This window comes from Fusarium keratoplasticum, chromosome 2, assembly GCF_025433545.1.
Source record: "Fusarium keratoplasticum isolate Fu6.1 chromosome 2, whole genome shotgun sequence".
Lineage (NCBI taxonomy): Eukaryota > Fungi > Ascomycota > Sordariomycetes > Hypocreales > Nectriaceae > Fusarium > Fusarium keratoplasticum.
Genome location: NC_070530.1, coordinates 4,447,812 through 4,462,817, shown reverse-complemented (window position 1 = coordinate 4,462,817; position 15,006 = coordinate 4,447,812). Strand labels below are relative to the sequence as shown.

Sequence of the window (15,006 nt, the reverse complement as noted above, 5' to 3'; positions counted from 1 at the left end):
CCCTTGACTAATGCCACAGCCAGTCAAGAGCATGCCAGAAAATATGGACACGAGGAGTGAGGTCAAATAACCTGGGTCGTATCAATCCCACACCTTGACTTTCTATGGTGTATAGTGATGGATAGTTGCTGGTAAATGGCAACGCTTGGCAATACGTGCGGCAACAGTCTTGGCATCTGGCCGGCTGGAGTGAGTGGGACATCATGGCTCTGAACCCCTCCCATAGAATGATCCGAGGTCACAGAGCTCTTTTGGGCACCACCAAGGAGAAGATATAAAGGCAGAGTGTCTAGGGGTAGTGGAATATTACTCGTGAATATTTCGTCAGCCACAGTTCTCGATGTCTTCCCAAACAGGAGACAAATCCTGGGGCCGCCGAATTCGAGCGCTCATCAAGCAGGATCTTCACCTTGAGGTCAGGATCGAGCAGCACGATGATTCAACAATATACACCTCGGGCTCGACAATAGCTGGGTGTGCCACAATTACCTCTCAGCGTGACATGGCTTTCGATGCCGTCGATATTTCCCTCACCGGCACGGCTTTTACATGCCTCATTGTCCCCCGCGACGACTTTTGCATGGCAAAGCATCCCTTCTTGCGGCTCGATATGCCAGTTCCCATGGGTACTCTTCCTGAGTCTGGTGTTTTTCAAGCTGGGCAGATCTACAGTATACCCTTGTTATTTATCATTCCAGTTCATCTACCGAGCACTGCCTGCAAGTTCCCTTACTCCGCTACCGCATACGAGAAACACTTGCAACTTCCGCCCACACTTGGTTCTTGGGATGGCAAGGATCAAGCACCCCATGCAGCGCAGATTGGATACGCCATTGAGGTACGAGTTGTGTCGAAGCTAAAATCAACCGCAGTGCGGCGCCAGATCAAAGTCGTCCCTTTATCTCACGAGCGGCCACTGCCTTATTCCCGCCTCAGAGATGCAAGAATTAACTCAACGGATTGTAAAATGATCCGACAGACCCTACTCTCCCCTCAGATTGGACATTTGAGGGCTTCTGCCACTCAGCCTGACGCATTCGTGCTTTCAGTCGATCAACTCAAGGCATCAGGAACCTCAATGAGGATTGATCTCGAATTCTCCCCGAAATCAAGCGATATCCTTCCTCCCGACGTTCAGGCCAAATCAGCGCACATTCAGACCGTAACGCACTATTCCAGCGCCCACATTAGCTATGTGCCAGACCAGGGATATCCCGCGGTGGCAAGTGCTTTATCAACACCCTACATCATGTCCCACGAACTTGTTGTCACGAGAATAGAGAGTGTACGCTGGGGGTCTCAAGAAACAATTCTCGATGCAGCAAATATCCTTGGCAGTGAAGAGACCAATACCACCGAAGATGGCGCAGCTGGATATGACAATACACCTGTCAAATACAAAGCTGCCATGATGATTCACATCTCCCCCCCCTCTACCAGCAAGAAACTATACTTGCCAAGTTTCTATTCATGTCTTATATGCCGAACCTACACCATTCGGCTTGTCTTGGCCGCTGGCACTTCCGGCACTTGCCTTTCACTAAGCTTCCCTCTCCAAGTTGCTGCTGCCAAGAGCCCTCTGGATGGAATGCTTCCTACTTTACCAGAATACGTAAGCAAGAGACACCGGTGTCATGGCTGCTGGAGCTAACAAGCCGCGCATACAGGCCGAACAAGACCCAGCCCGGAGTTCAAACGGTGATATGCTTCCGCAGTACGGAGACCTCCCGGTTTGAGTTGCAATTGTCGTATTTGGTAGCAGACTGTCGGTTGGAGGCCTTGTTAAGTGGGCACGGGAGATGAATGTGGGCACGGGTGCCACGGGCAGTACTTTACGGAGGAGACGCCATGACGCCAAAGTTGGCCAGCCGTAGACATCACGGTGGCACATCCGCCTCCGAGAATCGGGAGTGACGAGGCACCTAGAAGTACTTGCATACCTGCAGTGGTCCGATCTCGGATATTCTTGTAAGCCGACAATTCATAGGTGCCGCCTCCGTCTGGTAAGCCTGGACAGTATAAGACAGAGAGAGTCTCTGTTAAGGAACAAGAAGAAGCAACTGGACCTATCTCTAGAGAGTTCAAGTTCTTTCCGACACCTTGTTGTTTATTTTCCCATCATGCCAAGCTCGATTGTTAATACGAACCGGTACCCATTCCAATTCAGTTCCCAGAGTGCCGGCACTGAAGGCGGCACGGAGCTGCGGAATGTACGAGGCGCCATCCCCTCACCTCAAGCTTCCAGGCTGCGAACCAACATGTTGGACGCCTGGCAAGACCCCGGCAGGATTGTCGCCATGACAGGTAGTTATGATGCCCTGAGTGCCAGGATGGCCGAGCAGGCCGGGTTTCCTATGGTGTTCATGTCTGGATTTACAGTCGCGGCATCCTTGGGCTTGCCTGACACAGGCTACATCGCTTTTGGGGAGATGGTTCAGAAAGTCTCCGAGGTAGCGCGGCATGTCAGCGTGCCAATCCTGGTGGATGGTGATACGGGTTACGGAGGACCCATGAATGTGAAGCGAGCAGTAAAAGGGTAAGCGATGACACACTTCTTTCCTGTACTCGAGACACATGCTGATTATATTTGGGAATAGATTTGCCTTGGCAGGTGCTGCTGGAGTCATAATCGAGGACCAAACCTGGCCTAAGCGTGCGCAACCAAGACCCAACCCCCCAACTGGGAGAAATGCTGACATGTTGTAGGTTGTGGACATACTCGAGGAAAAGCCGTAGTCCCCGAGGACGAGGCCTATGCACGGATCCAGGCTGCTGTCGATGCCAGGAACGAAGGGCTGGACGTCTGGATCCTTGGTCGAACGGACAGCTTGATCCATGGATACGACGAAGCGCTTAAAAGAGCCAGACGTTTCATTGAGATCGGCGTGGATGCAGTCTTCGTCGAGGCTATCCCCGACCGTGCTACGATGAAACGCTTAATGCGCGACCTGAACTTTCCTTGCATGGCCAACATGATTCCCGGAGGCCACACCGAAGAAGTCTCTGCCGAGGACCTGGCGCGCTTGGGGTTCAGCGCCGTTGTATATCCATTCGCCTTGCTTGCTGCAACGATCAAGGGCGTTCGAGAAGCGCTAGAAGGTTTGAAGGCCTCTTTTAGGTTGAACAAAGCTATGGAGACTCTTCCTGCGGAGGACATCATGGACGCGGTGGGGTTCAAGCAGTATTATGAAGAAGAAGAGCGCTACCAATATGAAGCCAAGCCCAATAGATCCAATGGGTTTCAATGGGATTAGATATTCAAAATAGGAGACCGGTCCCCACGAGGTCCGCCAATGCCTTTTTGGAACGAGCCGAGCCCTTGAGAAGCCATCTATGTCGTGGCTACAGGGATTGGTGATTAGATCAAGGGGTTAAATATCTATAAATATTTTGCCTTGGGCTTTATAGTCAGTTAAAACGAAGGCTAGGACTATGGGTAGTCCTCACTAAGTATATTTCCCGGATAAGAACCTATAGTAAGCGTTAGCTAGATCGAGGGTATATATAACATTGCCGCCGCCGCCTAGTATAGGAACTAATACCCTCTTACTTCTCTCTTCCATAAGACGTAAAGGTGGAAAGGTTTGGGTTGTGGCTAGTGGGATAAGTCAATAGGAGGGTTACGGCGAGGATCGGGTCGATTAGAGCTTGAATGTAACATCTCGGCAAACTTTGGCTCGTACATATCAACTTTGAACACAATGCTTGATGAAGTACACACCACAACTCCAGGCGGTAACCGCAAGGCCCAAACTGTTGTCCTGCATATGGAGGTCTGGAAACGCCCAGATGATGACATCCGGGCAAGGTTGCTATATGCGGGAGGTTGTTGATTGTCTCTCTCACTCCACCAGCACTGTCAATTCAGCTCCTCACCGAAGAGACTCCTTGGCTGCAGGAGCTTACACGTCCCCACTGTGATCCTGTCAGCCGCTGCAGTGTGATCATAAACCGCAGTGGCTGTTTGCGTTGGCTTTGCAGGTAGTGTGTCTGATGCGGGGGGGTGAGAGATACCGAGCCAGAATTACGCACCAAAAAACATCAAATGCCCAATAAGAAGCAATCTTCAACCCTGAAGGCTATCTGTGTTGTTGGAAGTCTGACTATGATAAGAAGAGACAGCCATGGCACCTGTGGGATGTGTGATAGAGGCGTCAGTCTGAGCATCGAGGCACTGCCGGCCGAGAGGCCTCCAGCAGGCTCGCGCTGTTGAGTCCCAGGTGGAATTTGTGTTGGTGTCTTGGAACTCCGGCGATTTCCACGAGTTTCCCCCTTTATGGTCCGGGTTGGCATGGCTAAAACCGGGACTATGACACTTGAAAACGGAAGACAGTTGCACAGGGCTGATTCCATAGTGCGATAAGCTACCAGGCAATCTTGTTTGGGGGCCATGGTGTGCTGAGCCCTAGTCAAGGTCGCCTTGGGCGATAGGGGTGTCGCTTTCCAAGACCTGCTCGGCAAATTAAAATCTGCTCTCATCTTGTAATAATAGATATCATTGGCCTAAACGGACTGCACACGGGGCTGAGACACAGTTATGAGTAGTCTCCCAACCTCGGGTGATGGTGAGTTGCAGCCAACTAGACCAAGCCACCTCCTGGTACGTGGTTTTTCCGGGAGATCTAAGAAGTGAAGCCTCCGTTGGTACTTAGATTAAACAAATAATTTAGGCTGCAGTTAGTCACTTTATGGTTTTATCGGTCGTATTGGCAAGGGAGACCCGGTAGATCTGTTTTGGCTGGCTACAGTTCAGTTCTGTTACTTCACCGCTGTGATAATGTAAGTTAACAGGTGATTAGACGCAGACCTTGAAAGCCAATGTCTGCTGAGAATCAAACTTAATTACATTGTAGATAAAAGAAGATGTAAAAGTCTTCTTAGCATGGGGATTATGATGCTATGATGTGTTAAAAATGTGTTCTTTATTATAGTTGAAGCCCGGCCCTCGATGGGTTAACTGAGCCTGAAGATCGTAAAAGTCTTCAAGATGCCTCTTTTGCGGTTGCAGTTGCGATTTGTTCACTGTTGTCTTCGCCTTTCCCCCACCCTTCAATCAGCTCATTGTCCGCTTCTCCTTCGTCGTCACTCTCATTCCTATTCTTTATCACCTTCCTCGCTGCTCGTTTTCCTACCACAGGCAACTTCTTGACCCCGAGGTCCTTGGCAGTCTGTGATAAAAGCTCTGGGTCTAGCAGCCCCGCCTGTACCAAAACGCTGGCCTGGTCCCAATACACATGCTCATGATAGAGTCTGCCGCCTCTCAGCGTGACGATGCTAACCATCATGATCTCAATCTTTTTGTTGGTCGGCGGCACTCCGGGGAGCATCCATGGAACTTCCTCCGTATGCTTAAAGCGTAGGTGTATCTCGTCCACGACTCGGTCAGCGCCGATGGTACGCGATATGAGCGTGGTCTTGATAGAAGGCGGATTGGTAAAGAAGTCGGAGTAAAAGCGTTTTAGCTCAGCTGATCCGATGCCTCCGGTCAGGGTCGGCATGTTGGTGACGTGGGGTGTCTTGTGTGTCGTATATGTAGACATGGCTTGCTCGGGATGCTTAGAGAAGAATTTGCCTGCCGATATTAGTCTGGCAATTCCTAACATGACTTGTAGATCTTCTTAGGAGCTCACTCTGTACGTTGTTGTCCAAAGCAACTTCCAGGTCAGGGTTAATCCCAAACACTCTTCTCGCCATAGCCAAGCTACGGCTCCACGCCAAATCGGCAGATATCCCGTCATACTCTTCCATATCATGCTCAGCGAACCCTGGCTGTGCATCGTAGGTGTAACTAGGATACGCAAGGTTCAGCTTGCCGCCAGTGCCGAGGCCTCTGCTAATCGTTCTGCGTCTCGTATGCTTCTTGCCTTGAATGCCCACCATCTGAGACTGCTTTACGACGCCGACTTCCTCGCCAACTGTGAAATGTACCAAGGCGCTAATAGCGCTGGGGAATCGGCCATTCGGATCTGGGATTGAAGAGGGATAGTAGGCAATCAGAAGGCCGAGCTTGAACTCTGGATTGTTGTCGAGGACATGGAAATGCTCGAGACAGATGGCCGCTGCGTCGTCGTATGCTACTTTGTGTCAGCCTGAGGCTAGGATTTCATTCGAATTATCTCACTTACCTATAATCCCAAACTTTTCACAAGGTCCCAGGTTCTCTTTGCTCAAGGACTTGATCTTGCGTAGGTACCCATCACCATGGCTCTCCATTGAGATGTACTCGACATCAAAGCCCTCCGCTCGCCACTCGGCGAGAGTCAGCTGGTCAAACTCGTCGCTTTCTCCCGTCACGTACAATTTGGGAGGATTGGATGGAAAGTCGCTAGAGAGGAAGTTCTGGTCCCTATAATTATTTCCCGTCATGTTGTCATTGAGGATCTGGACATTGCGACCCTTCGACTCGGGGACGGCCGCTTTGATCAAATCCGGGACGTTGACGTTCATTTTGGTAGCATTGATTATTGGGGAGAGTTTAGAAAACGAATGATCCAGGTGATGGAGTAACTTGTCATGCCATTCACTTATTGTTCCAAGTTCTAAGCCCTCATGACATCATGCTTGGAGCTACCCTGCGTGAGTGTGATGTCAGAACTGCCATGTTTTTATTGGCTGAGTAATCATCCTTCTGAGCTTCCACAAACTTCAATGCTTCGGTCGTCGAATTAGCCATATATTTTACCCGATGTGCAATAGATATTCCATCTCATTGATATACATATATACTATAGAAGTTGTAAATATTTATGCGCGGTTAAATGCAGGAGCTAAATAGCGCAAGCGCAAGACGTATGGAGTTATCGTCGTTGCTCCCCACTCAGGTATAACACAAAAGACCGACTTAGACAATCACAGAGTTTCGATGGGTGCAGCTGCAAGCTCTACCGGTGACAGACTGAGATCACTGGGACCAATAATAACACCATAGCCTGCGCCACTAAGAGGCTCAATGTAGAGGGAAGAAAAGGTTCCCCTATCATCGCAGTGGAGCATGTCGTTCTGGTAGTAACAGAATTTGCCAGGCACGGAGCACTCAAGTTTCCCACTGGCCGTTAGTTGGCAGGTCAGAGGCACCTCTCGCAAATCGGGATCGGTCTCGGGCTGACAGCCCTCGAGATCGCCATAGCCTTGGCCGGTTCTGAAGAAGGCGCAGATGCGCTGTGACCCGCGTTCGACGAGCTGGTTGAGGCCAGTCACAACGAACACGCCCGTCTGGTATGTTGTGTATTGATTGTTGAAGTAAACATCTCCGCCAAGGATGGTCCTGACTTTGAGGAACCCACTGGCAGCTGAGCCATCACCTGGGATAATGTTGAACGCAGTTGAGTCCGGTCGAGGGGAGGTCGAGGTGGTGGATGTCTGTGTCGACAGAGATGTGGTCGCCTCGGAAGTTGAAAGTGTTGTCGAGTCCGAGCTCACTGAGACACTACTGGTTGTCGACAGAAAGGTTGTTGACTCGGTCGAAGACTCGGTGAGTGTCAGAGACGAGGTCGTTGAGTCAGTGCCTGGGCCCGAGGTAGTAGAATCTGTGGTAACGACCGTGGTGGAAGATGCGGCATGCGAGGTAGCGGATTCAGTCTCGGAAGAAGAGGTCAAGGCTGCTGGAGGTCCCATTAGTTTATGCCTTACGACCCAATATTGACGCTGCATACTCACTTGAAGTAGTACCAGGCTTGCAAGGACCTGCAATCGCAGATTCGATGCAGACGAGGCTGAGAGCTAACAAAAGGCTGGCCCGAGGAACCATCGTGGCGGCTGGCGGCGTTTGAACGAGTGGAAGTTGGTGGCAGAGAAGGAGAGTACGCTTGTGATGACAGTGGAGCGATTCTTCATTTTTATCTCGCAGCTTCACCTCGTGTCTCTCTGTACAGCCAATTTCCTTGACATCCGGTACCCGTCAATAGCTAATCAATAGCGTGGTTTCGAGCGTCACTAGACGCTGGAGTTGCAGAAAATATCGACACACTAGCGAAAAACCCCCAGCTGATCCAGGGGTCTGACCCGTCGATCTATCTCCATCTGGGCAGGCTTGCATCCAGCCCCTGCCAAGAGATGTTGTTATCAGAATGGAAATGGAAACAGACGAGCATTCTCTCCTTGCTTATTCGTCTTGCGGCACAGCTGTAAGACGCCGCGGAGTGACCGCACTGCTCTCTCCCGACTAATGATTCTGTTGCAGGGATCATTGCTGACACCCCGGGTATAAGCGCTACTGCTCATCATCACCAAGAAGACGTATCAATGGCTTCCGATATCCCTGGAGTAAATCGGCCCTGATGCCTGGTTTGTTTAGTGTCCCGCTCCCGTTCGGATGCGAAGTCACCTGTTATTCCGACCAACACAGAGAGATGATTGAGAAGGGATTCTAGATTGGTGACCTTGACGGCTTGAGATATTAGCATTGTTGGAAAATATCAGCGCCCACACCTTTTTGATATGGTCGGTAATGTAGATACAAGTCTGGGGCTTCTCCCATTCAAAGATGCGATGCCTTTGTCCTATCAGCCTTAATCACCGCGCCAAAATCGATCCCCATATCTTCCATAACACGCATAGCTACAGGACGACCACCACCCCAAACACCGCCGCCTGGATGCATAAAGGGGCCTGCCAGATACAAACCCTTTACCCCAGGAACGCGATATTGGGCTAACTCTGGGGTAGGACGAAGAGGACCCATCTGATCTGAAGACATTGAGAGGCCGCAAATATCACCACCCTGGAAACTAGGTGTGTCATCCTGGTGGTCTTTGGGAGTAACGACGTGGTATGCCCGGACTTGGTCTGGAGTAAAGTCCACAAGATAGCCAGACAAGTAGCGGAAGAACTTTTGCGTCACCTCGTCCTTGACCTCATCCCATCCATGGAAACCAACGCGAGCATGCTCTGCACGAACCATCACCACGGCATGGAGGATGGACTTTCCGGGTGGAGCCCGTGATGGGTCGGCGACATTGATGGCTGACGCGCCTGTCATGATGACATCTGGTATCTCGCCTTTATCCATAGTGTCGTAGCTTTTGAGGAGCTCCTCAATACTGCCCGGGCAGATGGTGTTCATCACCACGCGGTTTGCCACTCCTCCTGCCTTGAAGTTCAGTGGTTTTTCCAAGGCAGCATGAACGACCACAAGGCTATACTCGGACAATTTGGTCTTGGAAGCCGCTGTTATGATGGTCGGGTCGATTCCATCCACGAGCCTGCCTAAAACGTGTGGGTGAATTTGTGCCACGACGCATTCTCGCGCACGAATTTCACCGGCTCGTGTGCGGACACCAACAGCCCGGCCGTTCTCGGTAATGACCTTGATAACTTCGGTATTTAGACGAAGCTCCCCTCCATATGCCTCCAGGCATTTGGACACAGCCGTAGTAAAGGCTGAGCCACCTCCACGGGGCACCGCCAACCCGTACAAGGTCATTAGGCCAACGCCCAGATACGCCATCAAGCCAGTTCCTGGAGTTTTGGGATGCGCCAGTTGGATCTCGGTAACAAAGCGAAGAATGGCTACTCTCACAGTCGGATCCTTGAAGTACTCGTTGACTATGTCAAGGGAGCTGCACTTCGCACTCGACTCGAGAGCCGCGGCGACATCCGGGTGGTCGGACAGATCTGGGGGTGTCGTAGCCGGAGGAACAAACATGCCTGGCATGATGAGCTTGGTGATCTTGGTAGCCAATTTGGCAAAGCGCTGGTACGCTTCACCTTCCTCTCGGTTCGAGATGGCGGCGATAGCATCGGCAGTCCGTTTCATGTCCTGGTATAGAGGGAGGACCCCATCTTGGAAGATGATTGCATAAGCTGGCTCTAGCGGAAGATACTGTAGCCCGTATTTGGACTGAAGTTGCAGCTCATCATCAGTGATCAAGGGGTTGCCCATAATCATCTGGTGGATGGCACTGTGACGTTCGCTAGTGTAGCCTGGCTCAGCCATGGGCAGAGACGCGACGCCTCCGCCAGGGTACGATTGTCGTTCAAGAACAAGAACCTTTTTTCCAGCTTTGGCGAGGTATGCAGCTGCGAGAAAGCCATTGTGTCCCGAGCCGACGACAATAATGTCAAATTCTGGCTCAGAGGAAGAGGTGAGCCGGCCGATCTTTGAGAAGTCGTTATCCATTGTGTGGTGTAGTTGGCGATGGGCGGTGAGTTTAACTCAAGGTATGCATGTCAAAGATTGATTGGAGGAGAGGTTTGATTGAAGATTGAGTAACGGTTGATAGAAACACCTTTGCGAGTAGGTTTATATACAAAAAAGAGTGGATTATCGCCCACCAGCTCTCTGGAGTAGTGTATAAGCTACCTAACTAATCGAGAAGTCGGAACAGACTTCAAGGCTAGACTAGCCCATCTCGACAGGCCTCGGAAATGTGGTGGGGGATATCCTCATAGCTTCGGCCATTGTGGGGTAGCAGTTCCGCAACGTTCACCACGCCGAATAACGACTGGCTAGGTGGGAGCGGTCAAACGGGGTAATTACTCCGAGAATACATGGTTAGGTACGTCAGGAGTATCACCTTGAAACTGGCAGGGGTCGGAAATGTGGTAAAGTGCTCCCACACTTACATAATGCCGAGGGACTCGGGAGGCCAAGATAGTCGCACAACCAGAAAGCCCGATAGTCCGAATGACACTCTTGTTGTGCACTGCTACTTGACGGGCATATGATGTGTCCATTATATAATGGATCACGATATGCCGTATACATGTGGGGTGTTGAAAGTGCTTCATTCACAACTTCAACCTTCAGGCATAAGATTCTCCAACTCTACTTAGACAACATGGCCGACCCAACTCTCACGACTGAGGCACTCGCTCAGACTAAGCGTCTCGGGAAATTCATACCCGGTGAGCCCGAGAGTGAGCCCGTTTCCCACCACGAGCCTCGAGCTAACAATTCTTGGAGGATGGGATCCCAAGCTGTTGGGCACTCGAGATCCCAATCCAAGGACCATCGTCGAAGATGGCATCATACAGGACTTGGATATCCCCATCTCTGTCAGGGATGTTACAGTGCTTAGAGGCAACATATATCGTCCTGAGAACCGACGGAACGAACGTCTGCCTGTCATACTCAACTACAGCGTCTATGGCAAAGATGGCGCCGTCGACATCTGCGTCTTTCCGCCAGCCAGTGGACTGGATGCTTCTCGTATTTCCAAGCTCTACATTTTCGAGGCAGCGGACCCTGGTTGGTGGTGTCAGCAGGGGTATGCTGTTGCTTCCGTCGACGCTAGAGGGTCGCATCAGTCAGAGGGAGACAAGGGTTACTATAGTCGTGATGTCGGCCTCGACGGTAAGAGACTGTGAGTCATGGGAGTGTTCACCTTTACTAACCCTTATACCAGGTTATGATGTCGTTGAGTGGCTTGCCAAACAATCATGGAGTAATGGCAAAGTCGCGCTTTATGGAGCCAGTGGATACGCCATGGTAATCTGGCTAACTGCAGCTGAGAGGCCACCTTCACTGGCGGTAAGCGTCCTGGACGCTTTGCCTAGACTTGCCCCTGACTTGTATTGTTTAGGCCATCATTCCTATCGACGGAATGACGGATCTTTACCGCGAGATGACATTCAAGGGAGGAATCCCTGAAACGCAATTCAGTGGCCTGTGAGAAACAATTCCATGATACGGTTCTTATGACTCTTTTCTGTAATACTGACTTGCATCTAGATACCCTGTATTCTGGAACTGGGGCCGCAACCTTGTGGAAGATGCTACCTATGGTGGACTCGAGCATCCCTACTTCGATAACTACTGGAAGAGCAAGTTGCCCAACCTCGAAAACATTGAATGCCCTACGTACATCATCTGCGGTTGGGGTGATCACTGCATTCATACACGTGGCACGCTCAACGCTTGGAAGAAGATTCCTGCCAAAGAAAAATTCCTGGAGCTTCATCAGTACCAGAAGTAATAGAATCCTTGTCTGAAACCAGCTTTGAGATGTAACTAACAACATGCAGATGGGAGTGGGCTACTACAGAGGAATCACTCGGGCGCCAGAAAGCCTTCCTTGACAAGTACCTGTTGGGAAAGACGAACGAAGTTCAGTTTTGGCCGACCGTACGATATACTATGAGGGAGCGATATTACGGGGGAGAATGGCGCTCGGCCAAGTCGTTTCCGATCGAGACCACCGACTATACGCGCTTCTTCCTAACACCATCCAAGGGTCTCAGTCGCATTGCACAAGGAAAGGCACAATCACTTTCATATGATGCCGAGGGCGGAGAACTCGCATTCGATCTTCCCATCACACAGACATCACTGGAATTTGCCGGCCACGCCATGCTACGTCTGTGGGTCGAAGCCAAGGGCGCCGATAACATGGATCTCTTCATTACTCTCCGCAAGCTGGACCGTGACGGTAACCAGGTCTTCTTTCCCTGGCTGACAATTGTCGATACCGGCCCCATTGGTTTCGGCTTCTTGCGGGTGTCGCGCCGTGAACTGGATGAGAAGTCATCGACACCTTACCAGCCTGTGCACAGTCACCAAAGGGACCTGCCCCTGGCATCAGGTGACATTGTTCCCGTGGATATCGAGATCATGCCTACCAGTTGCCGTCTGAGACCTAGGGAGCGTCTTCAGGTTGTCATTTCCAGCCACGATTACGGCACTTATCCAACGAACATACCCGTGTCGCGACATCCCAACACAGTGAACAAAGGCACACATGTTATTCATTTTGGTGGGAAGTACGATAGTCACCTCATCCTTCCTGTTATCCCCCCGGCGACAAATTCTTACTCCGAAAACAACAAGACGGTCAAAATGGCCATGTTGGCTTCACGTGTACTTGGCTGGAAGGACGACAAGTTTTTGCACGAGTACACTGAGGTCCACGCCGGAATGACGCAAAAGATTGCGGCCCAGGTTCCTGTTTTACGGAACTACACCCAGGTTGTCGCAGTACCTAAACCGGCTGTACGGCCGATCGGCATGAACGCCTCGACATCAACTTCATGGGACTGCTCTACGATTCTGGGTTGGTCAACTCTCAAAGGACTCTGGGGTTCATTCCATGCCCCAAACTACAAGGCCTCTGCAAGGAGCCATGTGTTTGTCGACGAGTCTGGTACCATCGGATTGCTCTGCCAGTCGACAGTCGATATTGTCATTGATCCGGTGGAATTCGAAAACCGCGATAAGGACTCCGTCCTGATGGTCTTCTACCTAGCCAAGAATTCCCGAGCTGCCAAGGATCGACTCGGAGAGGACATGACCGCAAGAGCAAGTGCCATTGTTGAAACCTCTAGCGGCACCAAGTTGCTGCGCTATGCTATGAACAAGAGCGTCACTCCTGATGATACTGATGATTTCTTCGCCGACACACCATTCTTGACCGCGGACTGGACCACCATGGGCGCCATGGAACAATTTTGGTTCGCAGACATGGATGGAGCTACAGCCTTCCTCGAGGACGAGAACCGTAGACGCGTGTTGGAGGATCTCCCGGAGTCGTTCGATTTGTACAAGTCTGTGTTTTTGGTTGGTAGGGAGAACAGGGTGGTCACCAAAGACCTGGGGTTTTGAGTAGCGGGCTGTAGCTAGAATGAATATGAGGGACAGTTGGTTGTACCTACAGAAGAAGCATGATTCTTAATGCTCGGTGTTTATACCTGTAAGTGAACCCGAGGCTGCGACAACCGTTTTGCGAGGATTACACACGCCTTGGGTGATAACAACGTTGGCAGCAGTGATTGAAGTATTCCGGGTTATGGTGTTTTTTTATGCTACCATGTGTCGAGAAGTTTATTCTTTGTTGTTGTGACTGATGACTTCATTTTGAGGCGTCACTGTGTGCACAAACGTAGATGACAGCCGTAGAGTAGAGAGCTTACTCTCTCTGGAGAATATCACGCTTATGAAAAAAAAAAAAAAGTTGTGATTATTTTCCCTTGCGTAATAAGATGCCCCGGTTCCATACAACCTGTCCGTTCTCTATTTGCTCTACAGACCAGAGAAGGAAAGATAGTTAAAATGAGGATCCATGTCCTGTTTCGCCCAAGTCCTCAACATTTCCTCAAACCCGTCATAGGCATTCACAAAAAACTTTCCTTCCTTCAAGCCATCCACAATCCTCTTAGCCACAACACTAGCTGGACGGCTGTGAGTTGATACAAACTCCGCAAAGCCAGTGTTGAACTCGCTGGGGGCCGTGCCCGTCAACTCGTGAACCGATTCAGTGTAGGTGAGGTCAGGGAAGACGATGCTGACCCCGACGCCAGTGGGTTTGAGTGACATCGCCATGCATTGGGACATGGATACGTCGGCACCCTTTGTGATGCAATAACCGAGGAGATTTCCCGCGACCATAGGTGGCGGGACGAATGCGTTTGGAGATGCTGTATTGACGATCCAGCCAGAGCCTCGGGCTACCATGTTAGGCAAAAAAGCCTGAGCAACGCGGATATAGCCCAGGACGTTGACGTCTAACTCACGCCGAATATTCTCCACACTGGCGTTCAGGATGCCGCCACTCCGAATAAAGGCGGCATTGTTGTACACAATATCTGGAGCGCCGACATCTTTCAGGACGTGTGAGGCGAACGTTTTGACTGACTCGTCATTGGTCACGTCGCATTGGTAGGCGCAAGCTTTCTGGCCATGGCTTCGGAGCTCCGAAACTGTCTTCTCTTGGGGTTCTAGTTGAATATCGGCCAGGATGACATGGGCGCCAGCTGCAGCAAGCTCGATGGAGATTGCCTGGCCTATGCCACGGGCGGCACCTGTGACGACAACGATTTTGCCTTGGAAGTCGAGCATGATGGGATATGATGATAGGGGGACTATTTGTGGAACACAATGGACCACTATGCCAGGGACAAAAGTGAAGTATAGATTTCAACAGATGCCGAGGTAATAGGGCCTTATATGCTGCTACACTACTTTGTGATGCTCTGTTAGCTCGATAGACACATCTTGTGCTCTTGTCCATTGAGGATGATGATGTGTAATCGGAATCTGGGGAATGTTTATCGGCATCTCCCCACGGCCGAACT

The 15,006-nt window shown here is 50.8% G+C and overlaps 5 protein-coding genes and 1 pseudogene across 6 annotated transcripts, besides 1 other annotated feature; 2 read left to right on the top strand and 4 right to left on the bottom strand.

Annotated features, from left to right (window-relative positions):
• Positions 1-2,120: 2,120 nt before the first annotated feature.
• Positions 2,121-3,254, top strand: NCS57_00328500 (uncharacterized protein; the record flags this gene model as incomplete). Its single annotated transcript, XM_053053290.1, has 3 exons — positions 2,121-2,536; positions 2,598-2,653; positions 2,707-3,254. The coding sequence occupies 3 exons, from the start codon at positions 2,121-2,123 to the stop codon at positions 3,252-3,254; spliced, it is 1,020 nt and encodes a 339-aa protein (XP_052918536.1).
• Positions 3,255-4,982: 1,728 nt separating this feature from the next.
• Positions 4,983-6,447, bottom strand: NCS57_00328400 (uncharacterized protein; the record flags this gene model as incomplete). Its single annotated transcript, XM_053053289.1, has 3 exons — positions 4,983-5,572; positions 5,631-6,074; positions 6,126-6,447. The coding sequence occupies 3 exons, from the start codon at positions 6,445-6,447 to the stop codon at positions 4,983-4,985; spliced, it is 1,356 nt and encodes a 451-aa protein (XP_052918535.1).
• A 402-nt stretch (positions 6,448-6,849) lies between these two features.
• NCS57_00328300 (uncharacterized protein) lies at positions 6,850-7,747 on the bottom strand (the record flags this gene model as incomplete). Its single annotated transcript, XM_053053288.1, has 2 exons — positions 6,850-7,601; positions 7,657-7,747. 2 exons carry the CDS (start codon positions 7,745-7,747, stop codon positions 6,850-6,852), a joined length of 843 nt encoding a protein of 280 aa, XP_052918534.1.
• Positions 7,748-8,476: 729 nt separating this feature from the next.
• Positions 8,477-10,117, bottom strand: NCS57_00328200 (Amino-oxidase domain-containing protein; the record flags this gene model as incomplete). The annotated part of the gene is made up of 1 exon (XM_053053287.1): positions 8,477-10,117. One exon carries the CDS (start codon positions 10,115-10,117, stop codon positions 8,477-8,479), a length of 1,641 nt encoding a protein of 546 aa, XP_052918533.1.
• A 661-nt stretch (positions 10,118-10,778) lies between these two features.
• On the top strand, positions 10,779-13,492 carry NCS57_00328100 (annotated as a pseudogene). The gene is made up of 6 exons: positions 10,779-10,845; positions 10,904-11,293; positions 11,346-11,470; positions 11,523-11,608; positions 11,672-11,911; positions 11,965-13,492.
• Positions 10,779-13,492: a sequence feature.
• Positions 13,493-13,954: 462 nt separating this feature from the next.
• NCS57_00328000 (uncharacterized protein) lies at positions 13,955-14,770 on the bottom strand (the record flags this gene model as incomplete). The annotated part of the gene is made up of 1 exon (XM_053053286.1): positions 13,955-14,770. One exon carries the CDS (start codon positions 14,768-14,770, stop codon positions 13,955-13,957), a length of 816 nt encoding a protein of 271 aa, XP_052918532.1.
• Between the last annotated feature and the right edge of the window lie 236 nt (positions 14,771-15,006).